The sequence below is a fragment of the Perca fluviatilis genome, chromosome 20 (genome assembly GCF_010015445.1).
Source record: "Perca fluviatilis chromosome 20, GENO_Pfluv_1.0, whole genome shotgun sequence".
In the NCBI taxonomy this organism is placed as follows: Eukaryota; Metazoa; Chordata; class Actinopteri; order Perciformes; family Percidae; genus Perca; species Perca fluviatilis.
This window is the reverse complement of record NC_053131.1, coordinates 20,885,753-20,911,828: the sequence shown is the minus strand read 5'-3', so window position 1 is coordinate 20,911,828 and position 26,076 is coordinate 20,885,753. Positions and strand designations below refer to the sequence as shown.

At 41.3% G+C, this 26,076-nt stretch overlaps 4 protein-coding genes across 9 annotated transcripts; all 4 read left to right on the top strand.

The window, feature by feature from the left end:
* Positions 1-15: 15 nt before the first annotated feature.
* Positions 16-15,229, top strand: LOC120549102 (autophagy-related protein 2 homolog B-like). Of its 3 annotated transcripts, none has more exons than XM_039785736.1 (43): positions 16-126; positions 810-1,221; positions 1,335-1,497; positions 1,652-1,804; positions 1,895-1,997; positions 2,284-2,446; positions 2,530-2,709; positions 2,829-2,925; positions 3,045-3,209; positions 3,349-3,500; positions 3,740-3,851; positions 4,186-4,429; positions 4,529-4,691; positions 4,827-4,919; positions 5,035-5,223; positions 5,386-5,659; positions 5,757-5,865; positions 5,942-6,143; positions 6,746-6,888; positions 7,219-7,376; positions 7,469-7,644; positions 7,754-7,901; positions 8,083-8,285; positions 8,741-8,821; positions 8,971-9,077; positions 9,163-9,255; positions 9,359-9,429; positions 9,521-9,597; positions 9,692-9,862; positions 9,962-10,094; positions 10,185-10,384; positions 10,474-10,703; positions 10,817-10,934; positions 11,046-11,237; positions 11,315-11,416; positions 11,512-11,590; positions 12,320-12,530; positions 12,620-12,689; positions 12,777-12,859; positions 13,021-13,142; positions 13,477-13,631; positions 13,727-13,876; positions 13,982-15,229. In XM_039785736.1, exons 2-43 carry the CDS (start codon positions 1,060-1,062, stop codon positions 14,210-14,212), a joined length of 6,228 nt encoding a protein of 2,075 aa, XP_039641670.1. In that variant the 5' UTR covers positions 16-126; positions 810-1,059; the 3' UTR covers positions 14,213-15,229. The 3 variants fall into 3 exon arrangements, with proteins under 3 accessions (XP_039641670.1, XP_039641668.1, XP_039641669.1); XM_039785734.1 differs by having other exon boundaries at positions 7,751-7,901; XM_039785735.1 differs by lacking the exon at positions 16-126 and adding an exon at positions 162-552 and having other exon boundaries at positions 7,751-7,901.
* Positions 15,230-15,449: 220 nt separating this feature from the next.
* On the top strand, positions 15,450-17,635 carry noxred1 (NADP-dependent oxidoreductase domain containing 1). Its single transcript, XM_039785732.1, is given in 7 exon segments — positions 15,450-15,583; positions 15,586-15,688; positions 15,822-16,003; positions 16,470-16,650; positions 16,732-16,886; positions 17,051-17,249; positions 17,343-17,635. Coding segments are annotated over 7 exon segments (1,014 nt in total). The 5' UTR covers positions 15,450-15,546; the 3' UTR covers positions 17,500-17,635.
* A 181-nt stretch (positions 17,636-17,816) lies between these two features.
* On the top strand, positions 17,817-20,911 carry tmed8 (transmembrane p24 trafficking protein 8). The gene is made up of 6 exons (XM_039785733.1): positions 17,817-17,973; positions 18,369-18,480; positions 18,605-18,698; positions 18,809-18,902; positions 19,121-19,414; positions 19,626-20,911. The coding sequence occupies exons 2-6, from the start codon at positions 18,371-18,373 to the stop codon at positions 19,841-19,843; spliced, it is 810 nt and encodes a 269-aa protein (XP_039641667.1). The 5' UTR covers positions 17,817-17,973; positions 18,369-18,370; the 3' UTR covers positions 19,844-20,911.
* A 1,322-nt stretch (positions 20,912-22,233) lies between these two features.
* On the top strand, positions 22,234-26,060 carry zgc:163014 (uncharacterized protein LOC100038766 homolog). 4 transcript variants are annotated; one of them, XM_039785728.1, is made up of 14 exons: positions 22,234-22,399; positions 22,484-22,654; positions 22,747-22,852; positions 23,046-23,180; positions 23,257-23,373; positions 23,457-23,549; positions 23,592-23,718; positions 23,788-23,916; positions 24,038-24,225; positions 24,327-24,523; positions 24,636-24,727; positions 24,817-24,871; positions 25,122-25,219; positions 25,388-26,060. In XM_039785728.1, the coding sequence occupies exons 1-14, from the start codon at positions 22,338-22,340 to the stop codon at positions 25,615-25,617; spliced, it is 1,800 nt and encodes a 599-aa protein (XP_039641662.1). In that variant the 5' UTR covers positions 22,234-22,337; the 3' UTR covers positions 25,618-26,060. The 4 variants fall into 4 exon arrangements, with proteins under 4 accessions (XP_039641662.1, XP_039641663.1, XP_039641661.1 ...); XM_039785729.1 differs by having other exon boundaries at positions 23,457-23,614; positions 23,657-23,718; XM_039785727.1 differs by having other exon boundaries at positions 23,058-23,180; positions 23,457-23,718.
* Positions 26,061-26,076: the final 16 nt, after the last annotated feature.

Here is a 26,076-nt window from a genome sequence, read left to right as displayed (position 1 = left end):
CAAATGAGTGTGCCCCGGTCTACACAGATCCGCCATGTTATGACGTCATTGTCTAATCCCACCCCGGAGTGTGTAGGCTCTGCTGTGCGGAGTCATGAAAGTGTTTGTAAACAACTCAGACAGAAGGTAATTTAACAGCTGCACTTATATATTCGACTCTGTTCATCTACTTGTGCGTGTAGGAATATTGCGCTAGTGTCGATATGTGAAGTGTTTTTGTTAGTGTACATCTCACGTGTGAGGGTAGCTAGCTAGATAACTTGCGAAATGTTGGATTTTAGGGTTAGCTAGCAATCTAGCAAGCTTGTATCGCAACAGCCTTTTAGCCAGACGCTAGCCGGTTATGCTAATGTTGTCTCAATCTGTAGACAGGAGTGGTTCATAACGTCGCTAGCCTTGCTAGCCGGCTAGCTAGCTAAATGACATGTCTTTGTTTAGCTAGCTCAACTCAACTCCCGTTTGTTGACTACGATGACAGCTCTGTTTAAGTAAATATAGCTAGCTAAGGGTTGCTATTGACTCGCAAGTCTGTGGCATGCTAACAGTTATTTCGTAAGTGCGCTTGGCTTGTTTACATGGCTCTAGAATAGTGGTAAATGTGTGCTTAGGATAACGCTAACGTTATCTGTACATTTTATATTGCACTATATTAATGCTACTGAAGAACAATTTAACTGTCTCTATCTTAAACTGACGCATTAATTAAGCTTGTTGTTTTCACCTGTGTTGTAAACATTGTGTGTGTTAAGTCTAATGTTGTGTCAAGTGTCAAATTACAAAGGGGGAACCATATGTGTGTGTTTCTGTAGGAGCAGCAAACTGGAGTCGGACCAATTCCCGCACATAGCCCTGTGTGTCAACACATCCTCCAAAGTGTCCCTCATCTTGCGATGTGAATGGTGTTTGAGCTCACGATTTCTCAATGTATTTAAGTCGACAGGATGACACAACTGTAACACCAGTGATTCAGTCATAGCTGTCTAAGTAGCTATAGCACTCTGGTTGCAGAGCCTTAAGATCCCTTTCATTACCTGTGTACTATTCACCTATTGAGTTAAGATGCCTTGGCCATTTTCTGAGTCCATCAAGAAGCGGGCCTGCAGATACCTCCTGCATCGGTACCTTGGCAACTTTCTGCAGGAGAAGCTGAGCTTGGATCAGCTCAGTTTAGACCTCTATCAAGGCACTGGATCACTTGCACAAGTGCCATTGGATAAATGGGTATGTGTAGTGTTACCTTTGTGGCAGGAAATACAACTGATTAGTTTATTTTGATTTAATCACAGAATCTGTATGAACTAAAAGAGGCTTCAGCATTATTTTTTGTTCCTCAGTCACTCAATGAACTCCTAGAGACAGCAGATGCCCCCTTTGAGGTCATCGCTGGGTTCATCCAGACAATTTCTCTAACTGTTCCATGGGCAGCCCTACTTCATGAAAACTGTGCCCTAGAGGTCAAGGGTTTGGAGATGGTGCTCAGACCAAGACCAAGAGTGGGTAAGGACAGGCTGCATTATGTGCCACTACAACACCATGTTTGAAAAAGGTTTTAGATAGGTGGAAACGTGTCGTCATTTTGTAACATTAAAAAGTTGACAACTGATTTTTACTAAAAAGTCAATGACCGAGTCACCACTGGCTGTTCCTACAGCATCTGGCACCGAACCCATGTACTGGTCCAGTTTCATGACGAGCAGCATGCAGCTTGCCAAAGAATGTCTCAGCCAGAAACTCACAGACGATATGGGAGAGAGCTTCCAGCCTTTTGAAGGATTAGAGAAGTTTGCAGAAACGATAGAGACAGGTACATTATGTCTATACTGTTAGGCAACATTTAAAGAGGTTTACAAGCCTAATATTGTGTAAGGTAATCTTTTAATTTCCTATCTTGCAGTTCTGAGAAGAGTTAAAGTGACATTTTTGGATACTGTTCTCAGAGTTGAACACATTCCAGAAAATTCAAAAACTGGAATCGCCCTTGAGATTCGAATCAAAAAGTAAGTCAATTTCCAAAATATTCTAAATATTTTTCAACATCAGAATCTAGTTAAAAGCCTTCATCCATTATCAGTTTTCTTTCTTAAATCTATAATCCATCAGAAAGGAAGAGACATAGATAAGGGGAGCAGAATATTTTTAATAATTGAGTTGGTGATAGTAAAAAAAGGGCTGCAGCTAAATGTATAGAAGATGTCCCAAATATGTAGTACATGCAGTAAATTAGTTTTCACTGTCATAGTGCAGGTCCTTGTCAAAATAATTGTGTTCTGTCGTTGCTTTCAGGATTGTTTACTGCGATGAAACAGACGAGGAGAGTTCAAGTGTGAATGTGCATCAGCCAACCACATTTGCACATAAAAACTTGCAGATGGAGGGCATCACTGTATTTTGGGATGAGTTCTCAGATGTGTCCCGTGCTGGTTGTAAATCTTCACCCACTCCAACGGTTGGTGTAGCAAGCCTTTACAATTTGACATAAAAGAGTGGTATGTATCAGACTTTTAAAAAGATATTTCTCCTATTTTGCAGGAAACTGAACCAAAGCTCTCCCCTAGCTGGAATCCCAAAATAATATGTGAGCCTCATCCCCAGTTTACAGAGCCTGTATCCTCTACAACACCCTTTGAACCTGTGCAGGTCGGGAGCCTCAGTGGTAAAATTGAGTTGTCTCTCACTCTAAAAAACAACTTGGCTATGCCTGGAGCAAAGGTAAACTAAGCATTTCTTAACTACTAAATATAGAAAAAAAGAATCTTGATTATTAATCAATATTACAAACTAGGGGTAATTGCTATTAACCAGCTTGTCTTTCATGCTTTGCTTTTCAGCTGGATGTTGTTGGACATATTGATACACTTATTATTCTGTTGTCCCCACGGCAAGTTCATCTTCTTCTGGACTTGTGTGGAGCTTTCTCTGGTGGAGGTGAGCACCCCTCTGTTGATAGATGATGGAAGATATTTGGATCAAACAGGGTAATAATGTCACCAAATTAGTTACTTAGAAGTAGAATGAATAGAGTATTTCTTATTCTTTGTGTAAAGGTGCACAGGAATGGGCTAAGGATAGAAAGAGCCGACCCATACAGCAAGAGGATGAGTATCGGCTCCATATGGAACTGAACCGCTGTCTAAAAAAGGATACCACTGTGGCAGGAATGGACCCTGACCTCTTTGAGAGCCAGACAACCAGAACTGTGTCTAGTCGAGGTTGGACTGTAACACTATCCCAGAACCCCTGACCTTTCAGAGAAACCAGATGTCATGGTTACATCTATCTAATGAAATGTGTTCTTTCTTTGTCCTTTCCTTTTATTGATTTTTTTAAACCCATCTGTGGTTGGTGCAGATGATGTGTTCTTTTCCATGGCAGACATGGACATGTCTCACAGCTTGTCATCCCTTCCTCCTCTGGGTGAGCCACCTACTGTTGACTTGGATTTGTCACTCAATAGTAACTACTCTGCCTCACCAGGAGAATCTCCCTCTGGAAATGCAACAGTAAGTCTTCACCTCTTTGACTGCATTCATAAAACACATTGAAATGTAAGGTAGTTGAGCATAAGAGTTCTCAGTGGTCTGGGTACTCTATTAGACATGTCAATGTACAATGTAATTTAATCTTTATACTGACAAAATAAGGAGGTATATTAATGATGTGTGGCTGTTTTGGGTTTGTGTGATGAATTCTCCCAAATGAACTGCTGTTACATTATCTGGCATTATATCTGTGTTTGTAGGCTCTGTGGGATGATTACATGGATGTACCACGACAAAGAGAGAAGCAGACTAAGGAAACTCCCATCCACTCGCGGGATTCACAACTCCCTCAAAAATTACTGAGACAGACTTGTAAGTACAACAGTTTTAACACAAGATCAATAACGTATTTATTGTTAATTATAAAATACAATTTAAAAAATAAAAAATAAATACATGTGGAAAAAATGTGGTTTGGGGGTCAAGTTGATATTACCTTTTCCTCTTTGAGTTCAACAGTGAGACGTCTGAGAGGAGAGTAGAGCTTTATCTGTGGTTGTAGATATGAAAATCAGTGAAATCTGCTGGTGAAGTGCTTGTCTATATGAAAACCTACCAACACTCAGCCCTGTGTTGCACATGGTTATCATTTCACCACAGTGAAAATAAAGCATCTGTATGCATACCTGCCATTGTTGTATTTCAGCCCATCCATCCAAAACCCATGGTGATGAGTCAAGGCCAGAGCTGGTGTTAAAGTTAACACTGAGTAGCCTGGCTGTCTCAGTCCTCCATATCGACCCACTGCCACCACCAGATGCCGCTCCCAGTCCTCTTGGCCCCATGGCTTCGCACTTCTTCAGCATGCTGGGTCCCGGCCAGCTTGCCCCAGCTGCTTTCCTTCAGTCTCGGACAGTGTTTAACCAGGCTTGCCCCCATGACCATCTCAGGTGCAGTTGTATTTTTTACTTATTCTTTTTGTGGCAAGATTATACTTGATTTATCATTTAAGTGTTTTATGTCTGTCTGATCTGGGCTTATATTTGCAGGTTTCTGGGCCAGGGCCTGAAGATCAACTATGAGCACTGTCAGGGATCCAGCCTGCGAACTTTCAGTACTGACGTCTCCCTGAACCAGATGGAGTTTCTGGAGTGTCTGTTCCCCTCTGAGGCTGTCAGTGGTGGCTCCCAAAGAGGCATTCAGTACACTGAGGTTAGATTCTCAAGCCTGAGCTAAGCACATTTTGCACTGTGCTTTGTTCGGTTAAACTTAGTTCAACTTAAGCTGAAAGTCGCAGCTGGCATGACTTTAAGAGTGTTTCTCACTAGTCACTCTGTCACACCTCAGCTCCTGACATTTGACACTACTGCCAGTGCCGATGCGTCGCTTACCACCTGCCTTCACCTGCTTTACAAACAAGCTGAGCGCAGAGGCCCTCAGGTAACAGCATTTATTAGTTCAGTATGAAACCACAGCACTAACACCTAACACTGAAACACATTATTTGTGCATTGTCAGGCTTCTACTTTAGTCAGCACTTTGGTTTTCTTTGCAGGGCGGCCAGGTTCGCCTTAGCACCATTCCCAGGAAAGCTGAGATCCAGGTGGAGCTGGGCCCCGTGCACTCTGAGCTGGACATCAGCATCGTAGACCGTCTTAACTCATTGCTACAACCTCAGAAGCTGGCCACCACAGAGTTGATGGCCTCCCACATGTACACATCCTATAATAAACATGTCAGCTTGGTAAGGGTGTCCCAAATTGAATATTTAGAAATATGAATCTGATATGTCACAATGGTATGATGATTGTTGTCTAGAAAATTATTGTCACACCTGATCATGTAAATCGCACCTCTACAACATGTATATTATCTAACTCTTTGACTCTTTAAACTCATTTCACAGCATAAGGCCTTTGCAGAAGTTTTCCTTGATGACAGCCATACTCCCACCAACTGTCATGTATCGCTGACCGTCAATGCTCCTTTGCTGGGCCTTGCAATCCACTTCCCCATCCCTGACCTGCGCTCAGATCAGGAGAGGGGCCCTTGGTTCAAGAAGTCCCTGCAGAAGGAAGTACTCTACTTGGAGCTGGAAGACCTGGAAGTGAAGACAGAGTTCATGGGTGGCAGCTCTCCTGACCAAACCAAGATGGAGCTCACTTTCAGGGAGCTTATTGGTATGTGGTCGAATGGAGAAAAAAAAATCTAAAATTCCCTCAGAAGACTTTTTTTTTTTTTTTTATATCTCTCTAACTGCTTTTTTTTGTTGCACAGGGAAGTTTCAGGAGGATCCAGATCAACCAGCTGCCCGGTTCCTCAGAGTGTCCCACACCATGGATGGAGACATGACAACATCTGATAGTGTAAAATTTGATTGGCCCAGGTAAATTAATCCAACCAATTTCAAACTGATCTGTCCATTCAGGGCCACTTCTCAGTGATATTGACTCTTTGAGCAGGGTTGTGCTGAAGATGAACCCCACTGCAGTCCACTCGATCCTTGAGCGGGTGACGGCTGAAGATGACGAAGGGGCTGAGGACCATTCCCTTGAAGAGGAAGAGGAGGAAGGAGCTGCCCATTCACTGAAGGATGTGTGTGACTTTGGGAAACCAGAGCCGTCACCCTTTTCGTCACGAAGGGTTATGTATGAGAATGAAGAGGTAGGTCATGGCCAAAGGACCACATTCATCAAAAAATTAAATACACCACCAACTACTGTATATATTATTATGTTTCTTAGTCTTGAAGTGCAGTATTATTGCTTCAAAACATTAAGTAAATGCACTGGAGCCTAAAGCAACTGCTTAATGTATTGGCTTAGAAATTATCTAGGTGTGGGAATACCACCGGAATGATTTATGTAAGTCTGCTCACTTTATACAACATCATCTCATGTTCTCAATTTGGACCAGGGGCATTTATAACACATGCTATCAATGCACAGATATGCTTGATGTTAGGAAAACACCACAATTACACTTGCAAAATCTTGCAGCATACGTATTTCCTTATATTTGGAAAAAGTTTGAAAATGTTTGAATTGCAGTTCTGATGGCATTGGTCCAAAGCAGGTGGTTTTGTGCAGGTGGATACATTTGCATTCAGGAGCGATGGTATCCTCTGGTTGATGTATTATAATGTACAGTATGAGAGATGCATAATTATGCAAACGGCAACATGAGCACTGCTTTGCATACCTAAGTTGACAGAGCAGGTGGTGGTGGAGCACGTGTTTTGAAAATCTTTTTTATTTTAACTCCAGATGATTATCCCTGGTGATGTTGCTGAGATGACAGAGTTCCAGGAAAAAACCATGAACAACTCCCGCTTCATCCTTGAGTTGTGTTTCCCCAATGTGCAATTAGTACTCCCCAACAAGGCATTTTATGAAAAACTACACAACAGGTAACCGATTTGTAATGTGATCCAAAATGGCAGGACATGTTTGTTAAAGTTTTGCAGTAAGCCAGTAAGCAATAATAATAAAGCAATTAACTTCTGAAACCTTTTCACATGTATAAATGTGTTTTTGTAGAACCCTGTTTATTTGTTTGAATAGATGCTATATTTCAGTTAAAACAGGTCTTGTTGACCGCCAGATAAAATGTTTGATTGGACTGTCAAAATGAAGTGACAAAAACTGTGGTCATACCCATAGAAGATGTGATAAGATACCAAATAAGATACTTAACCCCTACATATTCCATACATAAATGCATATTCTCAATATTTTAGGATAAACAATGACCTGCTGCTGTGGGAGCCTACTGCTCCATCTCCAGTGGAGACCGTGGAAAGCATGCCATATGGAGTTGGACTCTCTGTCGCCAGTCAGTTGATCAACACCTACTCCAAGGACAGCTTCAGCCAGTTTCGGTCTACTGGTCCCGAGGGTGAGACGACAAAAAAATGTCTAATGTGAAGTCATGTTTTAAACAACCAGCAGCTTGTCACTTCATATACATGCTTTGTGTTGTGCTTACAGAGGATACCAGTGGCTCAGAGGAGGAGACCATGCACTATTACTCTCCTGCATCGGACCTGGGCCTCAGGTCTCGCAAAAAGAAAAAGCCCAGAGCCCAGAGCAAGACCTCCCAGAGCCTGTTCTCTGTGATCATCAGTGTCAATCATGGCCTGGTGGCTCTTCAAACTAATGCTAAGGTAAACTCTCATCCTTTTTGATATCACTATCCTCACACGTTTTATTCAGACATTCCTAATATCTTGCTTTATGGATAGTGGGATTGAGTTTCCATCTTTCTCCCAGAAGGAGGATAAAACTGTACTGAAAAACAAACATGGCGAGTTCTGGCTGGAGGTGAAAAATGCTGTGCTGTTCAGTGTGACGCAGTACGAAGGCTATAAAGACCAACACTACATCTGCTTCCACACCAGTAATATTTGCATGTATCATCAAGGTAAACAAACATATTAAACACAATGTTACTCTTATTCTGTTGTGTGTATGTGATATTTGGTGATAATGTGACTTTAAAATATGGGGAGTACTACCATTCAACCATACTGTGTCTACATCGCTGTTGTCATTCATGTACCTGTGTTTCCTTCACTGATGTCTCACTCTGTTAATCTGCTCAGGACTTGTGGATGGAGGCACCTCTATCTCAGAGGTCAAGTTGCCATGCAGGACACATCCCCACTGGTTAGAGCCAACCATCTACCAATCCGAGACATCTCCTGAGAGATCCTCAACACCCTCGGAGGGTATTGGTCTGGAGGCCCGCAGCATGGTGTCTGTTGCCGTCAAAATCTCGTCACAGAATGCAGAACGCAATGTCAAGGTGGATTACAGAAATCATTGACTGTGACTTTTGATCACCTTGGTATAGATTCTCTTGTCTGTTGAGCTGTGCTTGATTGCTAGGACCCCACTCAAATTAACCCATGTAGTTAAAACCATAGAGTGGATATGAACAGGTCAGTGAGTTGTGAGCAGTTTCACACATTCAATTTTCAGATTGTTACATTTGAAAAGTTTTTAGAGGCCTTAAGATGTGAAACTACCCAATATTTCACAAGTAAACAATGCAAAGATTAAAGAATTTTGTGTAGCAGAAGAGCTTTCTTATTCTGTTAATTAACTGTAATGACTTCTAACCCCAAGTTAGGAAGGTGGTTTAGTGTTTCAACCACATTCAGTCTACATTTCCCTTATTAGATGGTCAGTTAGACATCAGTCGGCTTGTTTTTTGTTTTCTGCTCCATGTGACGATGTGTGCCTTTTTTTTTTATCCAGGAATTTCTGGTGGCTGTTGGAGTGAGAGGAGCCACACTCCAGCACAGAGTGGTCCCACCTGGCCTGGGCTGGTATGACCAGGTAGGCCAATATGGATCGACCACTTCACTAACTTTTACACAACCTCTTTTATTCTTTTGCCTTCTCCTAAATGTTCAGAGAGCATTTGAGGGAAATGTAATGCCATAAAAATCACACGTGTAATCTTAATGCCAATTTATGTGCAACAGATTGTTGACTTTCTGAATGTTTCCGATGAGCCTGTGTTGGGTTACGCCCCTCCTACATCTGTCACCACCCTTCATTTACATCTGTGGAGCTGCTCTCTAGACTACAGGTAAAATAGACTTCAGACATCCCACTAAATAATGAGTTATTTGTCATCTGTGTGTGTATTCTAATTAGTTTTTTTTTCTTGACAGACCCCTTTACCTGCCACTCAGATCACTATTGGTTGTAGAGACTTTCAGCATCTCCAGCAGTGTCTCTTTGGACCTCTCTTCGTCAACACTCAGGTATGAATGGGCTACTGGTTTCGCTGATACAAAATTGAGAGATGTCATTGAAATTGAGCTATAGAAAAAGTTGTTCTTGCTCAGTATAAAATGTTGTGCACAGGATCATTTTGGACGAAGCGGCTCTGTTCCTCTCAGACAAGAGTAACGCCGTCTCTGTCAATCTAGTGCGAGGTAAGTTGACTTCATTGAGGATTTTTAATAAACTGCTTGAATAGTTTACATGTAGTTTTGGCCAGTGTTCGCTTTTATTTTTTTGTCACAGACTATGTCCAAGTGGTAGACATGGGAACGCTGGAGCTGAGGATTACAGCTGTCAAACCTGGAGTGGATAGAAAGTTGGTAAGAGTTTTCTGTCTCTAAACAACATTTATGTTTTTAAATGTTTTCTCTCAAAAAATAAGGCTGAATTTTTGATTTGTCTCTTGGGTGATAGTCAGAGCCCAGATTTGAGCTGCGCTGTTCCAGTGACGTTATTCACATCAGAACGTGTTCGGACTCCTGTGCCGCCCTCATGAACCTTATCCAGTATGTAGCCAGCTATGGAGACTTACTGCCCCCTGCAGAACCAGAGGCAAAGCACAGCAGCACTACACAAAGAACCAAGGTCAGCAGTGACACCAACAAGAGCCAGTGTTACATAGCTACAATAGGTTTAACAACTCTGCTGGTCATACATGCTTAGTTTGAGTGTATTTTTGGACAGGCGGAGTTTCCTAGCCGGCCTACATCTCAGACCCTATTGCTCGCTGAGACCGAGCAGCAGATGTTGCAGGATCTGATGAGTGAAGCTATGGAGGAGACTGATGGGCAGCATGCACCAGGGCTGCAGCAGAATGGTGAAGACTTTGTTCAGTAACGATTACAGTTTTAGCTCCATGAATGATATAACTTAATTAGATTTTATACTCTTTTTCACACATCTATAGGTGCACACGAGGTACGGAATCAAGACCATGACCCGCCTCGCTCAGACCTATTCTTGTTCCCGGATGAGAGTGGGGCTTTAAACCAAGATTCAAGCCCCACCTACCCCATGCTTCACTCTCCTCTCATCACTCCTGTCCCTAACCTGACCCAAGAGACGGACGACTTTTGTATCCTAGAGACACCAGGTTCCAGAGGAGAGGTCAGGAGATGCTCGTTCACACAGTTATGGCTACGTAACAAAGACACTAAAAACCTGTGTTGGCTCACTGTAAGTGATATGTGTTTCAGGATCTTGATCAGGAGCCAGTGGTAAAGCAGCTTACCTCAGATCCTGTGGAAATCAGAGATGATTACTTTAGTCAGCCTCTATATGGGAGCGATTCTAGCCGTGGAGCCATGAACTTTCCCATCCCAGAAGTGCGCTACCTCATCAAGGAGATCTCCGTCATTTGGCACCTCTATGGTGGGAAAGACTTTGGGAGTGCCGCTTTCACAGCCTCTCCTGCTAGAAGCCGGGGGTGAGCCATTTGCTGTGTAACTGTTTGTGTGTAAAACGCTGTTTTAAATGTGCTCAAAGGGGAAACACACTTGTTTAATTGTTAAATGTTGAATGCTTTTCTCTGCCTTGCAGGTCTACGCCCCATAGCTCCCCCTCTCAAACTCCAGTCAGACAGGCCAAGGCTTCAGGCCATGCAGGAGGTGGAAGAGGAAGGAACCCGGATGTCCTGATGGAGATACAGCTTAGCAAGGTAAAGTTTCTCTTCGTCTGGAATAAATGTTTATTACTCTCATACAGATCACATAAATACCTTCAGTCATTTTGTCATCATATACCAGCTTTTCTTTCGCCTTTTCCCTAGGTGAGATTTCAGCATGAGGTGTACCCACATGCACAGGTGGCTTCTGGGCCAGCGACGGATCAGCCTGTATCCCGGCAGGTGTTTGTTGTGCAGGACTTGGAGATTCGAGACAGACTGGCTACCTCACAGATGAACAAGTTCCTCTACTTGTATTCTAGCAAGGAAATGCCCCGAAAAGCCCATTCTAACATGGTGAGGAAGGCAACACACTCACATTAACCCAGTCAAGTCTTGGCCTTGTGTAACTTTTTGTGTGCTTGTGGTCTTAGTTGACAGTTAAGGCCCTGCACATGTGTCCTGAGTCAGGCCAGGCTCCCCAGGAGTGCTGTTTGCGTGTTTCCCTGATGCCTCTTCGCCTCAATATTGATCAGGTAAAAGACTCTGATACAGATGATTCTATCAAAGATATGTATCTGCATCCCTCAGTAACATTTAAATGACAGCCTTGTTTTTTTTTTTTTTTAAGGATGCACTGTTCTTCTTGAAGGACTTCTTTACCAGTCTTGCTACCGAAGTTGAGTTTTTTTCACCGCCTGCTCAAGAAGGTAAAATTCATTATAAAACAAGTAGCAATCTGATTGGAAAACTAGACATTTAGAACGTGATTAAATCAGCATGACAGCACACTGTGCTCATCACTAAAATACTACTCTGCCATTTCCATGGCAACATTGTAACTTCCAGAGTTGTTTTTGAAAACATTTTTATTCATGAAAATGTTTCAAGCACCACAGTGGAACACATAGGAACTTGAGCTTAACCACTGCTTTTGCAGAAGCTCTCCAGCATATTTCTATAAAGTGATTTATCAGATTAAATGAATCCTATTTTTACAAAGCTCTTGAGTTATTATAAATGTTTGGATCACATCAGCTGTGGGGGTGAGTCGGTGACACCATGTTAAAAATAGCTTACGTGTAAAGTTCACGGACGTAGTAGCTAAATCTGTTAATGTTTCAGCAAATATCTTAGTTAGAACAAGATTCAGCTAGCAAGGACGTTTTGCGTTAATAGGTATGGTATTTATTGAGTTTGGAAAATCGTACGACCTCTACAAAGCATTAACGTTGGCTCAAGTTGGCTGGCTGACTCGGGAGGGACTAGAAATAGTCTCTGTTGCTGTTTTATTTTGAGAGTGAATTGCCCACAATGTGAATAAAGTTTGATTATATCTTTTATTTTGTTGGTAACTGTTGCATGTATAATCGCAATAATCATTTGACGTAACCCTCACTTTCAAATACTGGCTCCTAATATGATATTTTGTTTTGCAGCTATATGTGTTTCCACAAAAAAAGCGGCTGCCCCAGAGATCTCCTGCAGCTTCTCCAAGCACGCTGGCATCGGCCAGGACCCGGCCCCAATCATCTCAGTGCCTGCTCAGAGACGTTTGAGCCACAATGGTTTCTCCACATCTGGCAGGGAGGAAGTGAATGATAATGAAGCCTCTGCTCCTTCCTTCACAGACCAACCGATCTTCTTTAGGTCAGCGTTAAATAACTAAACAGTGAATCCCCGTTTGAAGAAATAATAACTGCTTGTTTGTGTTTGGTAACGTTTTCTTTCCCTAACAGGGAGTTTCGATTTACCTCTGAGGTTCCCATTCGCTTGGATTACCATGGGAAACATGTTGCAATGGAGCAGGTACATGGTCTAGGAGGGCTATGTATGTAATGTATCCAAATTATTTCAATCGGGCTTTGTGAATGATTTATGACTGCTCTGTTTCAGGGAACATTTGCAGGGATCATTATCGGGTTGACACAGCTTAATTGTTCAGAGCTGAAACTGAGGCGCTTGTGCTATAGACAAGGGTAAGTTTATCTCAGTATTTTGTTATTTAATATCTTGGATTCAGCAAGTAATAGAGCAAATTTCTTTTGCACACCTTAATACATGTATCTCTATAAAGTGTTTGATACTTGCAGAGCACCAATAATCTTTCCCAGGAAACTAATACTTGTCTGTATTTCAGATTGTTAGGTGTGGATAAGTTGTTCTCCTATGCAATAAATGAGTGGCTAAATGACATAAAGAAGAACCAGCTTCCAGGACTACTGGGTGGTGTGGGACCTATTCACTCTCTGGTACAACTAGGTGAGTACAATACATGTTCTGAACTCAGTCACATGCTTTTAGGTGTTACATTTCAAAATGTGCTTTAATGGTTAACATAAATGATAAAAAAACACAAATTAAAACAAGTGATATAACAATCTAGAGCATCTACTGCTTAATTTCGACATATACATTTTTCTTGCTCTTCAATTATTTATTCTCTTCATTTCCCAATGTAAGCTATGGCAACATGTCTTTATTTTTTAATGATTTAAAGTGTTGTGGAAGTAATTTACACTGTGTAAGCTTTCTGATTCAGGTGTATCTCTCAGGTAAATGAATTCCCTGTTCTTAAGATGAATGTTCTGCTCAGTTCAGGGATTCAGGGACTTGGTCTGGCTCCCGATTGAGCAGTACAGGAAAGACGGTCGTATAGTCCGTGGGTTTCAGCGCGGCACGGCCTCCTTTGGAACTTCTACTGCTATGGCTGCTCTGGAGCTCACCAACAGGATGGTGCGGACCATCCAGGTAAACTCATCTTTCCACCGTTACTACAAAAGTCTGTATTTACTACTAATGACTTCATGAGGCATCAGATAAATCTATTGTTGTGTCATTTTTAGGCAGCAGCTGAGACGGCCTATGACATGGTTTCTCCAGTGCCTGATGAGAGAGACACGAAGAGAATAAAACGGTTCTCCCATTACGGACTGGCTCATCAGCCCGTTGACCTGAGAGAAGGTGTAGCCAAAGCCTATACTGTTGTAAAAGAGGTAGACAATCCTAAAGCTAAAATGACCAATATTTTCACTTCAGTGACATTAATGGAAAGAAACTCCTTTTTTTAATTGAGGATTTTGTGGTGTTTCCATCCACAGGGTATTACAGACACAGCCCTGACCATCTATGACACAGCCACCCGGGAGCATGAGCAGCGTGGGATGACGGGGGCAGTGGGTGGAGTTCTCCGCCAGCTGCCACCAGCAGTGGTCAAACCACTCATTATGGCCACTGAAGCCACCTCCAATGTCTTGGGTGGGATGAGGAATCAGATTCACCCTGATGCACGCCAGGAGGAGTCTCAGAAATGGAGGCAAGGCGAGGAGTAATTCTTATTGCCATATGGTACCTGAAACCATGACTGCAGAAGCAACAGCTAAAAAAAGATGTTTATTTTTTATGAGGAACATCTCAGATGTGCACATACAGCCCTGGTGTAAATAAAATACTGTTCATCTTGTGGCAATTTGAGCTACTGTGATTTAGCTTGTCAGCTTATCAGTTCCCTCAGAGTGCCTTTATGGTTATCAGCATTGTTTAACTGTTTGTTTAATCAAATGGATATATGAAGAGTGATGAATTTGTGAGCCACATATTGTCTTTATGTGGATTATGTTCTGTTGTAAGATAGACAACGGCATTATAAATATAAAATCATTACAATGAAGAAATAGGCTGTTGTCTCATGAGGCGCATTTGCTTCATTCTCAAGCAGCTCGGTTTACAAGTTGTGTGCTGTTGCATTCTTATTCTACTTAGTGTCAACACTAATATTATAGGTGTAGTGACCCTTAATTTATATAATGTACTGTAAGTGGGCTTTGTTATTTACTGTAAATATTCCTAATGTGTAACATTTCATGCAAATATAAGAGAACTGAGATGTGTAGAAACTGAATGTGTTACAGCTGTGTAAGGTTCTGTTATCAGCACTTTAGGTAACTGCTCAAACGAATGACAAATGGGAAGAGTACCCACGTTTAGTTTCACAATTGTATTTTGAGCTCTGATCAATGTTGTGTAATTTTCACAAAAGCTGCTGTTCTGAAAAGCTGCTTTTAAAATTTAAAAACAGTTTCAAATGTTTAATTGTGTCTGTCTGCCGCTCACAATTTCAAATAATTGACACAAACTTGATGCAAAGTCTTAGTTATGATCCTGCACAATTGATTTTTTTAAAGTGTATGTTTGACAATTGATATTTGGCATGATATGCTGTGTTGCAGACATTTGATTTGCCCATTTCTTGTTTATATGATGTGGACAGGATAATATTTCTTGTACATAAGTGTACAGTTGAATTTGTATTAAAAGCATGAAAGGGAAATAAAAGCGGTTAAATCGTAGAGTGTGGTTGAGTTGGAATGATTTTTACATTTGAATGTAATGGACTTGTAGGCATTTCAGTTACATCCACAGCCTCTGATATGGGAGATTTTGGCACAAAATTTTCTTTTTCAGGTATTGTTTCGATGAAAATATATTTGTTATAGTTTTTATTTTGATTTGCATCGTGTTTGTCGCGAAGAATTTTATTTTGAAATATGTAGGCCGTTAAATCGGAAGTTGTCCTTTTACCATGGAAACAGGACAACGAGGCAAATTTGTGTTGTGAAGATTGTCCACTTTCTGCTAATTTGACCCCTGTCGAAATTTGTAGGCGATGGTGGACGTATCTGCCGATTTGAGCAGTTTTTCGTTTGAGATGAGAAAGAGTTACTTTACCTTCGTGCACGCTCGGCTGGACTGACGTTTTGCGGTTGCGCGCACGCAGCTTTCCTGTGTAAACTGGTCCACTCACTGAGGTAATATAGGCTATCTGTAACGTTTGGTTTATTTAAACAGCATATGACACCCTGAAAACACTTTACAATAACGTTGACCATACTTTATGTTACTGTCATTCTGACGCATTCTGATACACGTTAACATTTACAGATGTATCATCAAAGGTCACACTGCAAACAGAGACTCGTTGGCATCAGGAGAAGACAGTGAACTCTGCATTGGGATACTCGGGATGGGTCATATGGGGAAACAGCTGCTCCTCTTTCTCCTTAAAAAATCTGGCATCAAACCATCACACATTAAGGTCTCCAGTAGAAGACCAGAATCTGCAGGTATACTGACAAAATAAGACACTTCAAGGCACTCAAAAGTCCAAATCAAAGTTAAATTGTGTGTGTGTGTGTGTGTGTGTGTGTGTGTGTGTGTGTGTGTGTGTGTGTGTGTGTGTGTGTGTGTGTGTGTGTGTGTGGACTAATACATGACACTGGAACTGCATTCTATTTTCTCTTCTGCAAGTGAAAAAGACCTGTGTTTTCAGATGCCAATAATCATAAATTCTAATGTCACAAACAGGAGCAGCTAATGATGATAGATATAACTGTTTGCCATGTTCTTAAAACATTAATATGCTCAGAGTAGTAGTAGTAGTAGTAGTAGTAGTTTTGATATTGATAAGTTAATGATTAAACATGAGTAGATTTATTTAAGTTGAACCTTGACCTTACTTCCTTGTATCCTGAAAAGTCACACTTGTATATTTAAGCTCTTGTCCTTGTGTTTGCCTTGTCCATATTTCAGTGGAATTTATCCAGACAGGAGTTGAGTGTTTCTTTGACAATCACAGACTGGCAGCGTGGGCAGACATTCTGTTCCTCTGCTGTCTGCCCTCTCACCTTCCCAAAGTCTGTGCTGATATCCACTCTCGCCTGTCAAGGCGCTGCCTTGTGTACAGCTTCACCTCTGGTGTGCCTGTCACCAGGTACTCCCCACTCATACACATATATACAGCATTGTTGAATTTTTTGTCACTGAATCCCTCTCTTTTTATCTTTCATTTCAGATTGGCACAGCTTCTTGGACACGACTTCATTCTCAAACCACAGTATGACTTTGTCGCTTGTGACACTGCAGATGTGTGGCTGTCCTGCACTCATCTGACCAGGGCTTTGACATATCCTTTGCTGATAGAGGCATCGTGTCCTCTTACAATGAGCAGTATGTCATGCTTCATTATTGCAGACTTCAACTTCTTTCTCAGAGCTTGCATTTGAACCTGTCATGTTATGTAAGATGTAAGGGACAGCATTTAAAATTTGGTGCTGCGATTAAGTTGTATTTCTGTATAACTGTGTAAGCTGACTTGTGATTCCCATATTTAGGTGGTATTTATCTGGGTCTGAACTGGGTGTGTGCAGTGTTGTACAGCCTGCTAAATATCTGCACCTCTACCAGTCTGGGATCCAGTGATGCTCTCTCTCTTATCAACAGAATCTTTAAAGAGAACTGGCCACATGCTGTGGAATTAATCGCACAAAGTTTCATCAGTGCATCATATGCATCTTCCCTTCTTACAGAGGAGTGAGTGCAACACAATAGCCTGAGAATAGATATATTTCTGTCATGTTAAACTAGTCCTGATTCAACTCTTTTTTTTTTCCCCCCCCCACAAAGACCTTTTCCCTGGATTTCTCTCGCTGATGCCCAAGTTAAGGATACACCACTGCTGTGCTTTCTATCAAGCAGCAAATCAATGCAACAGTGCATCTCCGCAGCATACAAATCACTGCTAGAGACACCAGCTAAACTAGACAGTTACTCTTTAATGTGAAGTTACTGTATTATCTAAGGATGTTCACTACACACGTAAATTGTGTTCTTTATGTTGCACATTCTGTGTTGAAATTATATATACAATATTACATTTCAATAAATGGGCCTCAACAGTGTGTCTTGTGATACTTGCAGATATTGTGTTTTTAATATTTTTGTATTTCATGTATAACATGTATGATAAATGTGAAAAACAATAAATTTTTAAAATGCACAATAAGCAGAAATAGTCGGCAACTTCTTGAACAGGATATCGATGCTTAAGATTCGCAGATTTTCGTCAACGCTTGTGATAAACGCGGAAGTGTCAGAAATTAGTTTTTTTTTTTCACATCCATGTTTTTTTCTTCTGGCAAGCAAGCAGAGAAGAGGTTCGTCACATGATTGCAGTGATATGGAGGCGAATTTCCCCATGGCCTGAGTTCGTCCAAAGTTAAATCGTACGAGTTGTCATAGCGTAACATCGACGTTGGTAAGTTTATACCATGGTTTGTACCCAGTGTGCTTGTAGCTTCTTCGGCTGCACTTTCTCTGCTTGCTAGATAGCGTAAGCTAATGTGAGCTAACCCAGCTAGCCTCCCAGCTAATGTGAGTTTATGAAGATGATGTTCCGTAGGGAAGTCTCACATATACATTACGTTACACATTTTTCTTCTATTGTTTCAGCTATGAATTCGCCAGTTTGTACTGTGGTCCATAATGCCCATTAATGTCAAACAGTAGTTTGTTTAGTTAGTTTATTCAGCCTGCGTTAATAGGAGGCTAGTTTCGGTGTTGTCATCTCCCCCTCCCTCCCTGTGGTTGGAAGGGGGCTGGGTTTCATCTTTTTCAGCCACGCAGACTGAGGTGTTTGTCTTGTCCTTACAGCCATGGAGAGATTAGAAGCAACATCAGAGCTCCAGTCGCGGCTGTCATCCCTCTCCTTCTCGTCGTTTCCCGGAATAACATCCAAACAGTGCGACAAAAGACCGCCGGACAGGTAGGCTGTCGCTGCAGAGAGTGCTGTTTATAAAGCTGCTGTAAGGAAACGTGTTGCTAGTTATACTTGCATCCTAATGTCTTCACTGTTGAAATATTGTCATGCCTTTTCTTTTGCTCTTCAGGCTTCAGACTACAGACCTTTCACAGTGCTGTACCCCATCCAAAAATCCAGCTGATATGGATGAAATCCAGGACGATTCAGGGCAACATTCTGAGGTATTTGATATTTAACTATGTCAGAAGAGCTGTCAATGAGTTGCAATAATCAGGGAATTGCAATATAATATCTCTGCTATAATATCAGTCTTGTGTGTATGCATTTTGAGGGTAATGAAGAGGCCCCAGCAGAGCTGGCCCTGGGGGAAGGAGGTGAGGAGAACAACAGTGCTGGGAGCTGTCAGCTCTCCACTGAGATGAAAGGTGAGGACCTGCAGAGTATGCCATCATTACTGCTGCTTTGTTTAATCTATGATTTGGATTCAGAGGTTTCATACATCTTTTGCAAAGCCGTTCACAATGTAATACAAATATAAAAACAATCTACAATTTAATAAGGTTTATCTAAGCTAGATGTATATGATCAGAGTTGCTGTTATGCTCTTTGTGAACACATTGCCATTTATTCCTCATGATGGCAGCCCAGATGCCGCCCCTGAAACCCCCAACAACGTGGACATCTGCTGCACTGAAGGAGCTGAAGGCAAAGCTTCAAACAGAGGACGACAGCGTGGTGACAGTGTACCGAGGCGACATCATTACCGTTCACGTGCCCACTGTCCCTGAGGCCAAAAAAGTATGCTGGGAGTTTGCTACAGACGGTTATGACATTGGCTTTGGGATATATTTTGACTGGACTCCTGTCACAAGCCGGTCTATCACTGTACACGTCAGTGAGTCAAGTGATGACGAAGACGAAGAGGAGGAGCCGGAAGGTCAGTTTGTGTTTGCAGTTCTGAATGTAAAGCGGCCTAAATTTATCACACACTTTGAGCATTTTTCACTGGATGTCTCAATTATGCATATCATAAATGTATTCCAGTCATTAAGTACAAAGCACACCATAATTGCATTTTAATATGTTCTCCTCCAGCTGGCATCAGAGCCAGTGTGTTGACTTTGTGGTTTATGTGATTCCTGTTGCAGGGCCCGTCGGTAACGGAGATGTTGAAAAGGGCTCCAAAACTCAAACCAACTCCAACTTGGCTGAAATCTTACCCGTATACCGCCAGGACAGTCACATATGCGTCCAGGGGGGGAGCCATGATTTTCCAGGTGAAGGCACTTACCACCTGAAGTTTGATAACTCCTACTCACTATGGCGAAATAAAACTCTTTACTACAGAGTTTATTACAGTGCCTGAGATGCCAATTTATGAATGTTTAATTTACAGAAGAATATTACTCTTAAAAACCACAAACTATTTTTGATTCTATACTTGAAAAAAAATATGGTTATGATATAAAAAAGTAAAATAAAAGGCATATCTATTATTTTTGTCACTATCAGCTTGTTTTGCCGCATGTTGGATTTACAATCAGATAGTTTTGAATGCAACATTTGCTCCAATGTCTTGCTGATAGTTATCTGAAGAAGCCTTGCATATGTGCCATGTTCCCGTTTATGTACTGTGCTTTTTGGTCAAGTGCCAGTCATAAAACATATATTGTCTTCAACATTTCTATGGTAGCAGTGATCAGGGAACACCTGCACAGAATATATTTCACCAGGCCAGGTGCTTAATCAGCAGTGCTCTAAAGAAATAGTTTATTTTTTGTTGTGTGTGTGTGTATGCGCGTGCATACACCTTCTATGATTATATTGCTTTGTTGTTGTTACGTGTATTTATCCTTTTGCTTTGTATCGTAACTTATTCTTTATCTGTGTTCAATTTAATCGCGTGATAATAGAGATTATATGTATTCCAAATTCTGTACTGTACTGAAGCAAGTGGTAACAGTTTTCCAGAGTGTGCTTTTTATGACACAAATAAAAGCCATCCCTTATCACATAAAGCTCCTATTACGTAATATAGATTCAATATTTACATTTGCCTCGGACCCCGCCCCCCCCCCCCTTAATATGCTGTTTCGGATGTAGGATGCGGTTGTAATTTTTCATCTAAATGTATTTTGTGCACAGGTCTATGTAAGTAAAGGTTAGTGTGTTTGTTTTTGAATATCCCTGGCGCGCTGGCCATACTTTGGCTTTGATTTTGTTGCCTTGTTCCATCCGGTTTCTAAAATGAATGCTTCTACCACACCCGTGCGCATGTTCCCAAAGATGTAACAGATTTGGCAACTAACGCCGAATACAATTTAAAGCAACCAGTTTAAAGCTTCTCATGTTTGCTGTACTGTACCTTTGCTGTATGTCATGATGACATTTGTTCCTGAAATTTATATTCCACAATAAAGAGAAGATTGTCTAATTTTCTTTGTGATTCATTTAGGGACTTGGATCAATCCTATGAACACTGTGATTAGTAGAGATGATATTTGTGAACACATTGCAACACTTTAGAGATGTCATTAAGGCAGCTGGTGTGTGTAGTCCCCCAAATATCTGTCCTGAGATGCCAGCCTTTCATAACCGTTGCATTGCTGATCCAGGATCAGAAAGCCCTTCAGGATGGTCCCCTGTGTTTCCATTAAATTGTGGCATTAGGGGATTGATGTAATTGTTACAGAGGTGCTGATGAAACCAGGTTCTTTTTTCAGCTCTCCCTAAAGGCCAGGCAGACTCCAGTTACATCTAGTGTCCCTCACATTTTACTGATTTCTAAAAAGCAGTAAAGGATAAACATATTCTTAAATTGTTCTTTTAGGATGCCACTCCAAGTATGATAACTCCAAGTACTACATTCATTAAGTTGGACATTGATGAGGATTTTAAAAGGTGTGTACGGTCGGGAGATATGCTGCAACTTATTAAATGTACTGATAAATCTAGATTGATGTTGCAGATATAAATGTTACCATATATATGCAGTTATGAATATATTATCTACACCTGTGCTGCAGCAACGTCTAGTACATGTTTTTATTCATTTTTATGTGATTTTTATACTCTGAAGGAATATCTGAGACTGCATTTTCAGGTGTTGTTTTGTCCTGCATTATATAATGGTGTTTTCCGTGTCTTGTCCACCCGAATTACATGCTGTACCTGAGGGAGGCAGAATAATACATACACCACCCTAATCACTTTGAAGGCCTGATCCTGACAAAATGTAAAAGGTTATCAGACAAGTAAAAAGTATTACTGAATATAGTTAAATAATTAAAATATGTATTACAATTGGACCTTTAAACAGTTTCTTCAATCACCAATTATTTGTTTAAAAAAATATTTATTTTATACATTTACCAATCAGTTAATAAAACAAATTAACTTAACCACAGCCTCAAAAATTACCATTGATACAGCCAACCTTAAACTGAACATTACAAGCATTTTTTTTAACAAATATAGCTGCGATCTGTGTTTTTTCCTCAGAGAAATGAAAGGCTGAAAGAAATCTACTGGTAAAAAGGAAACTGACCGCTTTCACTAATTCTTTAACTGTCTATGGTAATTCCACGTAGTTTACGCAAGCCATTAATCAGACAAATACAAGGTTAAAAAAAAGAAGAAGAAAAAAACCTGGTTTAGCCAAGGCTAAACTGAGTGTGTTGGTTCCTGGGAGTCTAATTAATACATTAATTGTGCTGCGGTCTCAGCTGTGAATTTTCAAAAAGGCCTCGAGCTCGAATCAGCCAATCAGAAGTGATTACCAGAGGTCCAGACTGCACCAAAGTCTTGCTAGCTGCTACTGTTTGTACTTTAACCTTCTTGATGAGGAGACCTGAAACAACATGGGGAGGCTGAATTTTTACGTCCTTTGTTCCCTGCGTGACGCTCCCCGCCAGTTCATCAGGTAGGCCTTTTATTTGGAGAACCTGCACACATTATATTTTCACACTAAAACTACTCAATGTTGTCCGGTTCTCACCCACCGCAGCAAATCCAACCGAAGTTGCTTTCACGTCCACATCCCACTGCCTCTTCCTAAACACCTGGTCATCTTTGGTCTTGGAGAATGGAATTGCAGCGAGACAACAATCTCGGTAGATGTTCTGGTCAGTGCAGAAGTACCGGCCCAGAAAATTGGGACTCTGTCAGCTCAAGCCAGGTATGTGGAGAAAAAAAAAAACATTAGCTACTTTTAACAAACAAAAAAAAGTCTAAATTGGTCAAAAAACAGTCTACTTCGAACTCAATCAGGTGCCTGACCTGGGAGGGTGACTGGAGCACTGACATTGTCACAGTGGCAGCAGAGAGAGGCAGGAGAGGAGTTTATGGCAAGATTGTGCTCACAGTCTGTAGAGAGGTAGGAGGGTTTGTATTAACTGTCCCCAGTTAATGCCTTCTATCCTGGAAAGTTTAACTATAACCAATACTGTTCATATCATTGTCAGGTACAATGATACTAACAGTATTGGTTATAGTTAAACTTTCCAGGATAGAAGTAATGCTCCATGGGCTTCTCGGATCATATTGTCACTGTTTTGTTTCATGCAAAGACTTGTGACCAGCCACAGGATGAAGCCAGTGTCTTCAGCAGTACTCCGCTCGTTCGAGGGAAGTTACTGTTCCCAGACCAGCATGATGCCACTGATCTCTCTTGCACGTTACACCAAAGCGCTGGAAATGAAACGGTGAGGTGAATAGGGTTACAATTGTTTGCAGTTATCTACGTTTGTGGCCACATTTCATTATTGTCTTGCCTTGCAGATAACTCTCAACTCCTCACACTTGGGTGATAGTGTTTGCTATGCTGATATTCAAGTTAATAAAACTGACACCAGTGATTCCACTATGGGAAATAATAAACTCCTGTTTTGGCCTACGGTAAGAGTCATGCTTAAGAATATATTAACGTCTGCATGTAAGGTAAGTGACTTATTCTGTGATATACTCTGTGCAACTAAAAGGATAAGACGCCCAGATGTAGAGTTATTCGTAAGATAGGCCACCTGACATGGAGCTCCGAGGACGCAGACTGTCTCGGAGAGGACATAGACCAGGCTTCATCCCCCAAGAAAAGGAGGCTGGAGGACATAGACCAGGCTTCATCCCCCAAGAAAAGGAGGCTGGAGGACATAGACCAGGCTTCATCCCCCAAGAAAAGGAGGCTGTCCAGGATGAACAGCATAGAGGAAATTACTGTGCAGATAAAGAATGAGAACAGAGAAGGTCAGGAATATTACAACTGTGGTCACATCTGAATGCACAAAATGGGTTTTGACAAAGATTGTGATTTAGTTTCAGTGTGTCCATCAAAGCGCTGCAGCCATACGATGTGTCTGAGTGACTTTGACACAGCCATCCTCATCGGAGGGGAGACCGCGGATCAAAACTGCTGCAAGGACTCGCTGTGGAAGCTCGAGTTGGGTCAGTGGAGTTTGTTAAATTACTTGTGTGGCCATTTATTGCTTACTACAACCAAAGGAGGAATTAAGACAAAATAGGAAGCTGTGAAATCTGATTCCACATTAAGTTTCCTTCTTTCCAGACAATGACTTCTGGTTCCCCATGAACTCCTCTGCCTCTGGACCCGTACCACCCTGTGCCCGAGGACACTCTGCAACCTATGACCCTGACTCTAAGTCTGTCTATGTTTATGGTGGCCTGAGGGAAGGTCAGCGCTACAACGAGCTGTACATCCTTGACACTCTTACCTGGAAGTGGAAGCTTGTCACTGTGGGTTTGTTGCAAGTTACTAACATGTTGTAGTTCTCGATTGCTTATCAAATATTCAAGCAGAGTTATAGGATATAATGTCCCCACCCACTCCCCTTTAGGCGAAAGGGGATGTTCCAAATGTGGCCTATCATTCTGCAGCCTTTTATAAGAAAGAGCTTTTTGTCTTTGGTGGAGTTAAGCCAAGCCGTTCTTCTGTGGATAAATCCTGCAGTAATGCTCTGTACATCTTTAACCCAGAGTTTGAACTCTGGTACCAGCCGATTGTGGATGGAGACAAACCTCTGCCTCGATTTGGGTCAGTCTTCTTTTAAAAATGACTACAGGTGAATTCAGTCATACAAGTATATATGGGTTTATTTTCCTTTTTTTAAATATTGATCCCAATGCTTAATGTTTGTATCAAACAGACACTCAGCCACACTGATGTCACAGAAGTTGATCATATTTGGTGGACGGCAGACTGCTGCCTACCTTAATGATGTCCATGTTCTAGATCTGGGTAAGATGAAGATTTTGGTGGCTGCATTAAGCAACAATTTTGTGTCCACGATTAAACTGATATTTATCTATTTTTCTTTTTGAGTGAAGGATTCATGGAGTACACAGCTGTGAAGTGTGGTAACATGCCACCGCTGCCTCGAGGGTGAGTACAGAACTAATCAACCTTGAGTCTTTGATGTAGCCATCTGGTTTTTATATTTTTGGTCTTTTGACAGAGGGAACTGCATTTGAATGTAATTGGGTTTAACACATCTCTAGTGACTTACTTAAATTATTATATACTTTTTGTTAGCTCAATGTGAAATAACAGTAAGTGGTTTACATATTACGTAGAAACTGGCTTTAGAACAATAATGGTACACATGAAAGTGTGCTTGTCTGTCCATGGGCAGGTTTCATGCAGCTCTACCAGTTTCAGACAACAGGATTTTAGTGAGTGGAGGTTGCAGTGCAATTGGAGCCCTGCAGGATGTACATATGTTCAACACTGGTGAGTACATCATTTGTGCCACATATAGTAAATGCAATAAGACTATATCAGTGTTATCTGGTTTAGCACATAATGGTTTTAAGGTTGGAGTCACACATGCAAATTTACTTTGAGTCACCCTGTTTGAATGTGTCACTAAATCAATTGCTTTATTTATTTTTTTCTCAGACACCAACATGTGGAGCTCAGTGGTGTCTCCTCCGCTTTGCTCCAAGCCTCGTGCAGGACACAGCATGATAAACTTGAGCTCCTCCATCCTGACGGATGCAGAGAGGCGTGAACAGGGTGAAAATGTCAGTGTCCACTGCACATTGCTGGTGTTTGGTGGATCAGACAGCTCGGGTACATTCTACAACGACACAGTGAAATGCACAGTGGCAATTCCTGGTAACAAGTGATGGGGAAGAAATCCATTCATGAAAAACCTTTTTTTTTTTTTTTTTAATCATTTTTAAAACGTGGAGGATGCTGTGATCTACCCTGACAGAAAAATAACGATCTTCCAAGTGTGTGTATTTGTAACAGTTATTTTTGGTTGTTTGTCTTACATGTTATATACTTTTTGCATGATGTGTTCTGCAGCTTAGACTTTTTGTCGTCGTCCCCCCCCCTCCCCCCCTCTTATAAGTCTCTTTTAATAACCATTCATACTTCCTTCACACAGGCAAGCAGTGAGCTCAGAGGTTTTGCACTTTGCATAACAAATCTCTGATATGCATGTTTTACACATTACTTAATGTCCTCTACCTTGTCCCCACATATCAGTATGTATTTAAGGGTAAAGTGCTGGACTGGGTAAAATGGATAAAGTCAAAATGCCAATAAATATTTCAAACTCAAAGTTTTCTTGTTCTTTA

Coding starts and splice junctions, on each gene's coding strand:
- LOC120549102 (XM_039785734.1), top strand. CDS start 1,060: ATGCCTTGGCCATTTTCTGAGTCCATCAAGAAGCGGGCCTGCAGATAC. Junction 1,805..1,894: donor TGCAGAAACGATAGAGACAG/GTACATTATGTC, acceptor CCTATCTTGCAG/TTCTGAGAAGAGTTAAAGTG. Junction 11,417..11,511: donor TTCGCCTCAATATTGATCAG/GTAAAAGACTCT, acceptor TTTTTTTTTAAG/GATGCACTGTTCTTCTTGAA.
- tmed8 (XM_039785733.1), top strand. CDS start 18,371: ATGGAGAGATTAGAAGCAACATCAGAGCTCCAGTCGCGGCTGTCATCC. Junction 18,699..18,808: donor ATTCAGGGCAACATTCTGAG/GTATTTGATATT, acceptor ATGCATTTTGAG/GGTAATGAAGAGGCCCCAGC. Junction 18,903..19,120: donor GCTCTCCACTGAGATGAAAG/GTGAGGACCTGC, acceptor TCATGATGGCAG/CCCAGATGCCGCCCCTGAAA.
- zgc:163014 (XM_039785726.1), top strand. CDS start 22,338: ATGGGGAGGCTGAATTTTTACGTCCTTTGTTCCCTGCGTGACGCTCCC. Junction 22,400..22,483: donor GCTCCCCGCCAGTTCATCAG/GTAGGCCTTTTA, acceptor CACCCACCGCAG/CAAATCCAACCGAAGTTGCT. Junction 23,374..23,456: donor AACTCCTGTTTTGGCCTACG/GTAAGAGTCATG, acceptor TGCAACTAAAAG/GATAAGACGCCCAGATGTAG.